Raw genomic sequence first — 10,550 nt, 5'->3', positions numbered from 1 at the left:
AAATTGGGGAGAAAAGTGGGAAATTTGGGGAGGGGAATAGGAAATCTGGGGGGAAAGTGGGAAATCTGGGGGAAAGGTGGGAAACTGGTGGGAGGAAACAGAAGGAAGAAGCTGGCACAGAGCATCCCTAAAGCCTCCAGGCAAACCTCGGCCCCGCACCGCAGGGCTGCAGCAGCCCAGCCCCTTTCCAGCCAGGCCAAGGCAGGGAATGCTGCCTCTTCTTTAAGCTGGGAATGCCTCAAAATAATTAGCAGGAAAGCTCATTAGAGCCGAGCTAAATGCTCCAGCCTCGTCCTTGGGAGCTGCCAGCAGCTCGTTTGCCCAGACCAGGAATGAAACGCAAGGAGCGGGGGGCATCTCATCAGCCGGGACGCGGTTGATGATCAGATTAAGGATGTGTTTGCACAAGGACTGGACGCGAAGGACGGTCCCTGGGCAGCTGCCACGCTGCGAGAGAGGCAGCGGCACAAAATGGCCCTGCAGGGAGCACGGGGGGGCTGGGAGATGCGGCGGCTCCTCTGGGTACCGCGGCTCAAGAGCTACCTCTAGAGGTGCAAAAGCATCCTCCGAGCCGCCACCACGAGCATCTTCATGAGGACATCGCTCCTTCGTGGGGTATTAACAACGTGAGCAGCGTATTCCCGCATCGGGGACAGCCACAGCTCATGTCAGAGCAGGGATACGGGGGTTGTCCCACCGGAGAGTGCCTCAGCCATGTCCAAGCAGGACGTCCAGGCTCCGAGCTCCCCCGAAACTCCTTCTGCACCCTCAGGGTAAGTGATAAAAGGTTTTGATGCCAAAAGAGAGCGAGCAGCCAGCTGAAAATCGGGGATTAATTGGGAAACTTCGCAGGGATGCTCATGGAATTGAAGTGGCATCAGGAGAGGCAGAGCAGGCTTCCACGGAGGCCGAGACTGGGATGTACAAATGGGATGTGGATGGGGAGAAGGAGCAAGGAAGGCAGTAACAGGGATTAGAATGGAGCCCCCCTCCCCTAAAAACTGCATTCCCAGCAGAAATCCCAAGTGCTTTCTTGGGCTTTGACCCCAAGAGCACATCCATGGGCGAGGGATTGGCAGTGATTCATTGGGAGTGAAGGGAAAGATACCCCACAACGCGCCCGAGGCATGGATGGGACCCAGGGGTCCTGACCTGGTCCCACTGCTTTGGTCCATGGAGCCCCTGAGGATGGACCCTCAGCCATGCAACTGCTGCTTCTCCATCGACTCCTGCTCTGGCCTCTTACAGAGACCAGCTCCTGATCCCCAGGGATGCGACAGCCTCTTCCTCAGGCCCTGGAGAGAAACCAGGAGCAATCCCTTAAACGATCCTTCTGGAGATGTGAAGGCTTCCAACAGGTTAAGTCAGAAGCAGTTAACATCAGTGTCACTGCCCCAGTGATGGACTCCAAGGGTTGACACGTGCTTGGAGTCCGGAGCCAGGGCTCCCTGCAGGAATGGGACGAGACAGAGCCGAGCTGCTCCATGATTCCCCAGAGCACAGGGAAGGGGCCTGGGTCCAGGCCATGGTGAAACACCAAGTCAGGTTATGGTATCACAGATGTCATTTATCAGACATGACAGAGGGGCAGCCACAGCTTCTCTGGGCACCCTGTGCCAGTGTCCCACCACCCTCCCAGGGAAGAGCTTCTGCCCAAGAGCTCATCTCAATCTCCCCTCTGGCAGGTTCAAGCCATTCCCCTTGTCCTGTCCCTACATCCCTTGCCCAAAGCCCCTCTCCAGGTCTCCTGGAGCCCCTTTAGGCCCTGGAGCTGCTCTAAGGTGTCCCCTTCAGGAGTCTTCTCTTCTCCAGCTGCCCCAGCCCAGCTCTCCCAGCCTGGCTCCAGAGCAGAGCTGCTCCAGCCCTCGCAGCAGCTCCGGGGCCTCCTCTGGCCTCGCTCCAGCAGCTCCACGTCCCTCTTGCGCTGTTGCCCCAGAGCTGGATGCAAACAGAACCCAACAACAGAAGAGAATAAATATTAACTTACAGCTGGTAACAAACGTGGAGAAGCTTTTCTGTGAGCCCCATCTCTCCTGTAGGATTAAAACCACCCCAACCCCAGACAGCGAGAGCAAACCGAGCACACACTGCAGAGGTTTTTGTTTGTTCTAATAGAAGCAACAAGACCTCTGCAGGCAAAGGAGGAGAAATAATCAATACCAGAGCTCTTCACATGTTTAATTGGAGAGGGCTTTATTTGCTGCTGAAGAGAACTGGAACTATACAGCTGGTTTGCACTGGACCAAAGCTGGGATTTGATTTCATTCCATGTCTCCATGTTTATTGCGCTAACCAGAAGCAATGCAGTGTAACTGGAAAACAATGACTTACAGTGTTCAAACCACACGTGGATGAAGAGGAGCTCGAGGAAAAAGAAAACAGCCTCCTAGCTACAACAGCAAATCCACACTACAGTCGCCCTACACCATGGCACCGTCGTGTCTACACACTGGAGTGACGTGAGGCTGGAAGGGGAAGCGCACAGCGTCCTACGTACCGCTACACAGCTCGGGCTGGCTACAGAGCCTCCTGCAGTGGCACCTACTGGCCTTTAGCCTCTCGTTTGTCATCAGAACCAAAAGGCAGCTTCAAGTTTTGAGAGTCAAAGCAATGGCAGGAGAGGGGAGAACACCCGGTGCCACCGTGGGATGGGACAGAGGGACCATCACCGAGGCTGCTGCGCTGAGGCCCCGAGGGACGGGTGTCCCCATGCTAAGTGGTGAGATCTTACACTCAATTTACAGATGGCTTTAGTCAATCAGTTCTACAAACCAAGAGTGGGGCTGCCCAGCAAATCCCCAGCCTCGTGGTTCGAAGGAGCTTGAGCAAACATGCAGAGGGTTGGGGAGCTCCTTCCGTCGTAGCACCACAGGTCAGGAGTCGGCCTCGCCAGCGCCAGTGCAAGGAACACTCAGGGCAGATGTGGGAAGCACTGAGGTGGGACCTTTAGCACTGACACCTCCTCGGCTTAGGAGCCACATCAGTCTAACTCAAGCAGCTGTGGCATGCCAGGAATGTTGGGTTTAACATTCTGCTTATGAAAGATGCTGCTGTCTGATTCTGCTGGTGTTCTCACCCTTGGCTAACCATGCAGGGGAAAGCCACCGTGTCCGGTGCCACAGAAGATACCGAGATATGAAATGAGCTTTTTATTTGTTAAACTGGATATGAAGTTCCTTTGGGAGAGTGCAGGGTTGGAGTAGGTCGTGTTGTTGGTGGGGTTTTGGTTCGTTTCCTTTCTTCCCCCTCACCCTTTGCCTTCCTCCTGGCACAAGGCACTTCACTCCGTGCGTAGGATGATGTGGATCCCTGACTCTGTGAACACGGGTCCGCTCATCTCACCGGCCCTCAGCGCAAAGGAGGCGTCTTCAAAAGGCTTCTGCATCTGACCTGCAGAGAGCAGACACCAGAAAGCTCAGTGCAGCCCAGCAAGGAAGGAGGAGATGGTTCTGAGCAAGCAAGCCTCAAACGAAGACAGCTCCCAGGCAAACAACAAAGTCGCCACTTAATAACTTGCAGAGGGTGTTTGTTTTCAGCGGCTCCCAAAAGATGCTTCAAACCAACTCTTTCACACTCATGCGCACAGATTTTCTCTGTTTTAAACACATCAGGCTCTACAGACATCACTGCAGCAAAAGAGGATGCTCAGAGGGCTGCAGACCCAAAAGGCTGAGGAGGATCTGTGCTGCAGACTCACTGACACAAGTTTGGTTCCAGTCTCGTGTGCCCTCCAGGTACTGGTGGGGGGAAAGGCTGTGGTGTGCATTACCAGCTGCACTAAATAATTCACAAGGCACACACAGATATCAGCATGACCTAGATAAGAACGGGGTTTAAGGCTCCAGTCTCCCAAGTCACTGAGTTTCAGCAGGTTTAATAACCCAGGCTCAGGAAAGCCAGAGATGCTCAGAGGAAAGACCCCGCGTGGGGATTCAGGAGCAGTGGGGAGAATCCCAGAGTCCTGGAATGCTTTAGGCTGGAAAGGACCCTCAAGCTCATCCAGTTCCAAACCCCTGCCATGGGCAGGGACACCTTCCACTAGAGCAGGTTGCTCCAAGCCCCTGTGTCCAACCTGGCCTTGAACACTGCCAGGGATGGGGCAGCCACAGCTCCTCCCTTCAACCCATCCCAGTGTCCCACCACCCTCACAGGGAAGAGCTTCTGCCTAAGATCCCATCTCCATCTCCCCTCTGGCAGGTTCAAGCCATTCCCCTTGTCCTGTCCCTACAGGCCCTTGTCCAAAGCCCCTCTCCAGGTTTCTTGTAGCCCCTTTAGGCACTGGAGCTGCTCTAAGGCAAACCTTATTTCTCTGCTCACAGAGCTCACCTCGAGGAGATGCACAGCCCAGCACCTTGCCAAAACCACAACAGAAATCTCCTCCTGTCAGTTTATGACCCTTGTCTCCAAGCTTCGAGGCAGTGCTGCAGCGTGGGACTCTCAGCACGTTGGAAGGGGGCTGCAGAAAGCTTCCAGGCTGGATCCTCAGCAAACATGGCAGTGACAGAGCAATCTCTTTGCAAACTAAAGCTTCTCAACCCCTTCCAAGCCTCCCACATCTATCCCAGCAGCACCTTCAGAATGGGTGTTCTACTTTAGTTCCTCCATCCAGCCATCTCCCCTTTCTCTAAGGAGGCAGTTGGGTGTCACAGAAGATGCTCTACCCCTCCCTTTCAGGTATTTTCCCCTTCCATAGTGGTTTATTACGAACTGACTTGATGCACGTGGCTCCCCAGCACTTCACTTCTCCCATTTCAGTGTTTCGGAGAGGCAAGCAGCTTGCCTGGCTCCCAGGCTGCAGTTACAAAGCCAGCATCATTCACTGTCACCTGAATTTTGGGGTTCTTTTCCACTAGGACCTGTAATCCTGGCTTCAGCTGAGGTAAGAGCCTCCTTGCTCCACCGCAGCACTCCTCCTCGAGCTGGAACATGACTTATATGAAGGGTTTCAAGAAGACAAATGGAAATGGTTTAATAACTTCACCTCTGCAGTAACCAGTGCTCCAGGTTCTAACAAATTACATTTGCAGCCCAGTTGAGTCAAGAGGTCAGGATGCAGAGAGGGGGATGGAATGCCAGTGCCGGGGTTGGGCCACCACACGTGGTTCCAATGCCATCTAGTGGAACGTGGCTCTTGGAACATTACATTTTGGTGCAGGCATTAAAGAACCACTACTCAAACTCTCTTTGGGTCCATCTCTAAAGAGCACAAAGAGCTGAGGTGCCACCAAACCCAACCCAGAAGACACAGCAGCCTGGGCTTAGTGCTTCGTTCCCTACAGAGCCATAGCACAGCACTGGTTACTCCTGCGTGAACCGATCGAGTTGAGGAAGCAACTGCTGCAGAATTACACCCTAAAAGGAACAGTAACTAAAAAGAGTGTTCTGGTGGGGAAAAAACACCAAAAATTCATTCCTGAATATAGTTCCATTCAATCCTAAAATGGGTTGGGTTGAAGGGACCTGAAAGCTCCTCCAGCTCCAACCCCCTGCCACGGGCAGGGACACCTTCCGCTAGCCCAGGTTGCTCCAAGCCCCTGTGTCCAACCTTCGCTTCCAGGGATGTGGCTCTTCCTCTGGAATTGCTGCAAGTCCCTATGCCTTCAGTCACATTCTCTCCTTGGCAAGAACCTTTTCTCACCCTCTTCTGGCAAAATATGCATGGACACCCTGGCTATAAACAGATTTGGGGTTGTTCGTTGAATGTTGTGGCTGTCCTCATGCTGCCACCGCTTTATTCTCCTCCCAGGGCAAGTGCAAAAAGCACTGGGAAGATAAAGGAAGCAAGATGCACTGTTGCACTTCCCCATCCCAAAGCTGATTCTTCCCACACTGGCAAATCTCCCAACTGGCAAATTAATGGGGAAGCAGCCCCAAGGTTTGGCTTGTTGCTCCCTCCCTGCACTGATCCATGTGAAGTGTTCTCACTTCCCCACTTTGTTCAGAGCTCTATCATTGAAGATGAGGATGCCAAGTCATTTCTCTGGCACGCCCTTAGCAAGACTTAGCCCCTGCTTCCTTCTTCATGGCTCATTACGCTGCAGCTTTCCATTGAAAGCAGCTGGAAAATCCTTTTCCAGAGGGAAAAGCCGATTTCACGACGGCGCTTGCACAACATCACTCCCTGCCTGGGATAATCCTCGAGTTGCATTCCTAATTGGTTTAACTTCCAGGCATCCAACTCCATTTCCTGCTCAGCAGGCTGCCTCAGCATATAAATCCCTTTTCTCACTTGTATTAACCACCCCCCCCCCGCCAGGCAGATCGGCATCAAGCCTCTAATCCCACTGGGGCATTCCCACTCGGGCACTGCGCAGCTCCACGTACCTCTCCCAAACACACCCAGGTCTCCTCCTGCTTTCGCCGAGCTGCAGTCGCTGAACTGGGAAGCAAGTGATTCAAAATCCTCTTCTCCTGATTTTATCTTCTGGATGTAGCCTGGAAAGACAAGGAATCATTCAGTCAGGGGCAGGAGAAAAACCACCCCAAATCTCCCCATAAGCAAGAAGGGCCCAGAGCACCGTGTACCTCCACGAAGCAAAGCTTTCCAACCTCCTAAATGAAGACAAAGCCAGAACTAAATGTTCCCAACACCCCAAAAGTGCTTGCCTCTGGTTTGGTTTCCAAGCACCTTCCCCTCTTTGCACCACGGCTCATTTCTATTCCAGATTCTATTAAAGCGAGCAGTTGATTCTGCCTCCTGCTACCCCTGGAGCACGGGATTTATGATGGGGCTTGGGAAGAGATGAGCTTTTGATTTCAGAAGGGCTCACCTCTATAGAAGAGTGAGCACCAAGAATCCCCAAGGAGTGAATTATTTGTCAAGACAGCTCTTTAAAAGGTCAGTGAAGAAATACCTGTAGCCTTAAGTAAGAGCTCTGCCTCCCTGCTCTGAGTCTGGCCCATTGCAACCACCCCTCTGCTAGCTCTGAACAAGGAGTATACCACATTTTCCAGTCAACAGCTGGACAACGTGCCTGTGGAGCTCCTAATTACAGGAATTACATTGGAGATGAGCAAAGCACAAGGGTCACTACTCCATCCCTTACCACCACTCATGGAGACGAGCCCACACTGAGTCCTGTGCAGCTTCACGCACTTAACCAGCTCCAGCTCCCTCAGGAAAAGGGGCACAAGCACTAATCCAAAGCCCAAATCTAAATCTTAAACTGGCCCAAAATGCAGCCACCCCCTCCCCAAAACGCAATTGAGTATTAGCTGCAAGAAATGTTTCTGCATGAGGACACAGAATCACGGAATGGGTTGGAAGGGACTTTACAGCAAATCCAGTTCCAATAGGGACACCAGGTTGCTCCAAGCCCCACCCAGCCTGGCCCTGAACACTCCCAACCCGGTTTTATCTTAGCTGCAAGCAGTGCAAGATTCCTACCTGGAAAAGGGTCATGGATGTAATTCCAGAGCCAGGCTTTATTACTGGAGGGGGGGGGAGGGGATGCTCTCACAATAAGGAATGCAAAAGGATGAAGAAATGAGTCTTTTCCAGCTCATTTTAATGCTATAGACTTTGAGAGACCCAAAGAAATATGTGAGGGCTAGGGGTAGGCAGGAAAATATTCCTTAAGGAGAGGATGGAGGTTGCCAACAGACCCAGCAGCAACCGAAGCAGCAGGATGTCCATTTTTGACTCAGTTTAATGCCAGCAAAGCCAAGCCAAAGGGACTTTAAGTCTTCATCTTAGTGTTTTACAGCCCCCCTTCCACTCCCCAACTCAGGCACCAGTTTCAATCTGCTGCCATTAGTCCAAGCCTTTGGAATCCAACAAGGTGCTCGGGACAAGGGTTGATTTTCCAGCTGGACAGGCTACAAACCAATGTGAACAGCAGATGGACTGTGTCTTGTTCTGGAATTTCATCCTTTGTGTTAGGAGCTGACCTGAATATAACCCAAAAGCCACAGAAAGTTCTCTTCATGTAACAGAAACCACTTGGTCCCTAAGTGAGGTTCTGCACATGCATCCTACCTGCTGCGTAAAAAGGTGGAGAAAGGCTAACTTGAAAGCCTGAAACTCTACAAGACTTAAGGCAACAGCTCTTTATCCTGCATTAGAAACAGGATTATGTCTGGGTGGAAGACACTTCACAGCATTCATGGATCCTGGGTTCCTCCTAGGAAACGAAGCAGCTCGAGGCCAAACAGTTGCTGACAAAACAGTTTACCCTAAAAACACATGGTTGTACCCCCATAAATATGCATTTAATTGCCTGTAACTACCAGTTCCCAGCAAGTACCTGTCACACATTGCACCCAGAAGTGTCAGGAATCACAGTTCTAAGAGAGATGCCCATGGAAAAGGAAGGAAGCAGCCAAAGGAAGGAGCAGAGTGTTCACATTGACACCCAAACCTGCCTGCCCCGGCCCCAGCAGCAGCATCCACGGGTAAAGAGGGTTTCACCACTCAACTGAAATAGCATTTACTTCTTCCAGCTCCCTGATGTGATGCCAGGGAGCAGCCTGAGAGCAAAAGCTGCCTGGCAACTCCATGGATAAAGCCAAAGGCTTCTGTAAAGCTGAAGTCATTGTTCCAACCCGACCAAGATACCTGAAGTTTGGCTCTGTGAAGTGGGATTAAGGAGCCCTTTCCCTAAAAAAGGCCTCTTTTCCCTAAAAGAGGGCTCAAGCAGGATGGGGACCACGTACACATGGATTATGGATAACTCCAGAAGCAGCTGGATGGCTTTAACAGTGAGAAGCGTGGCGGTGGAGTCGCAGCATCCTCCCTGTAGTAACTGCCACAGCAAAGGCAGAGCCAAGAGTTAATCTGGACTCTTGCACCCCCCCATGAACCCATGCTCAGGAAAGATTAATTCAAAGTGAAGTGCAAAGGAGGGCTAAGAGCAGAAACAGCATTGACCTACATTACCAGGAACTAAAAGCCTGGTTGGCTCGGCGTGGAAAAGCAGGTTGGGAAGGAGCAGGATGCTCTGAATCCACGGAGGGGTCACCATCAGCAAGAAATGCCACTAAATTCAGTACTTCAACACCACTCGTGCAAGAAACAATGAACAGAAACAGAGCAGAAACCAGGTTTCTACATCAAACAACTAATCCTAAGCTGACATTTGCTAGGACCTTCCCAGGAATTGCTTCTTGGGGCCAGATGTGGCCACAGAGGTGGACAGGGGTTGGTTTTGGGGGGGTTAACACTGGTATTCCCATTAGGGGAAGAAAAAGAGGAACACAGAAAGAGGAAAGAGGGACTTGGCAGCTCTGCTCCAAGATTTGGGTCCCTTTCTCTTCACAGCAGCCTCAATCCCTTGGCCCAGATCTTCACCTGAGGCTTTGTCACCTCTGCTCACACCTTCTCAGCCACCCTCACCTGAAGGAAGCAATTCCCTCAGCGCCGAAGTCCCACCTCAGGCAGGGAATGTCACTTCCCTTTCCAAGGGCAGTGAGTGGGTACCACCTACTGGTCACCACCTCGAGTTCTTCAGCACAGAACTCCCCCTCCCAAAGCTTTCACATAAGAAAGTCCTTGCATTTAGTGGTGCTTGGGACCAAGGCCAGAGCCAGAACATCCTCCTTATCCTCTCCCCTTGTTGCTGAAGCCAGAAGGATAAGCCAGGCCCAGGCTGGGCTGTGTATCTGCATGCTCCTACCTTGCTGCCAAGGAAAGACAAAGCCACCCACTAGCAAGCAGAGTCTCAGCTTCATCAATTCATCACTTGGGGGGTTTAAAGTGAGGTTTAATTCACTCCCAAATCCCTCATCCTAAAAGGGAAAAGCCAGGAGGAAGAGCTGGGCTTGAGATTTGCTTCCCGAAGATCAAAACCTCAGGGGTGAAGAAGCACAACATCAAATCACAAGGCAAAAATCTACCTGCAAAACTGAAGAGAACCTATTGCAAAAGGCACCTTAAATCAGCTCCTAAGCCAGAATACTGGGGGAAAACCCAAGCAAATTGGGTCATTTACACAGCTTTGGGCAAGGCTGATGGCTTCCTACAAGCATCTTGCTTTGGGCAAAGCTGATGGCTTCCTACAAGCAACTCACTTTCAAGCAGAGCTTCAATGGAACTTAAATGACTCTAAGTTGCTCCCAAGGAGTCAAGTGACATTAAACAAAAAAAAAAGGTTTAAAGAACATCTGGGTTTAGCTTGAAATCAGTTTATTTTTAAATGGAAAAATACACGTTTACAACAAAAAATACAAACAAACCTCTGGCATAACATCACACACACACAAACAACACCACAGAGGGGAAGACACATGGGCTGGCACCTGCCTCTACATCATTGCATCGCCCAGCAAAGGAGCTTCTCCCAGTGGCTGGACCACACAAAAGTCCACTTGGCTGAAACCACTTCCACAACCCCCCAAAGCCCTCAGCTGAGGGGGCAATTCTAAGCCTGCAAACGCTTTTCCCCCTCCAAGAGCAGGAGAGTCTCGCTCTCCTCTGCATTTACTTGCCATTTATAAGCACCAGAGCCTCATCTTTGGTCCTCGTGATCTTGTCCTGCCGCCAGGACGAGGGTCTCCTGGACTGGTTGTGTTTCACCAGGAGGTGGGAGCATCGCACCTTGCTGGGCTCGCCG

At 51.6% G+C, this 10,550-nt stretch overlaps 1 protein-coding gene across 1 annotated transcript; it reads right to left on the bottom strand.

The window, feature by feature from the left end:
* Nucleotides 1–3,280: 3,280 nt before the first annotated feature.
* Nucleotides 3,281–10,543, bottom strand: PIN1 (peptidylprolyl cis/trans isomerase, NIMA-interacting 1; the record flags this gene model as incomplete). The annotated part of the gene is made up of 3 exons (XM_010018715.1): nt 3,281–3,390; nt 6,325–6,435; nt 10,426–10,543. Coding segments are annotated over 3 exons (339 nt in total), but the record flags the coding sequence as incomplete, so codon positions are not given.
* Between the last annotated feature and the right edge of the window lie 7 nt (nt 10,544–10,550).

Source organism: Nestor notabilis, unplaced genomic scaffold, assembly GCF_000696875.1.
Source record: "Nestor notabilis isolate BGI_N333 unplaced genomic scaffold, ASM69687v1 scaffold22357, whole genome shotgun sequence".
NCBI classification, from domain to species: domain Eukaryota; kingdom Metazoa; phylum Chordata; class Aves; order Psittaciformes; family Psittacidae; genus Nestor; species Nestor notabilis.
The sequence above is the reverse complement of the archived record's forward strand: the minus strand, read 5'-3'. Positions and strand labels throughout refer to the sequence as shown.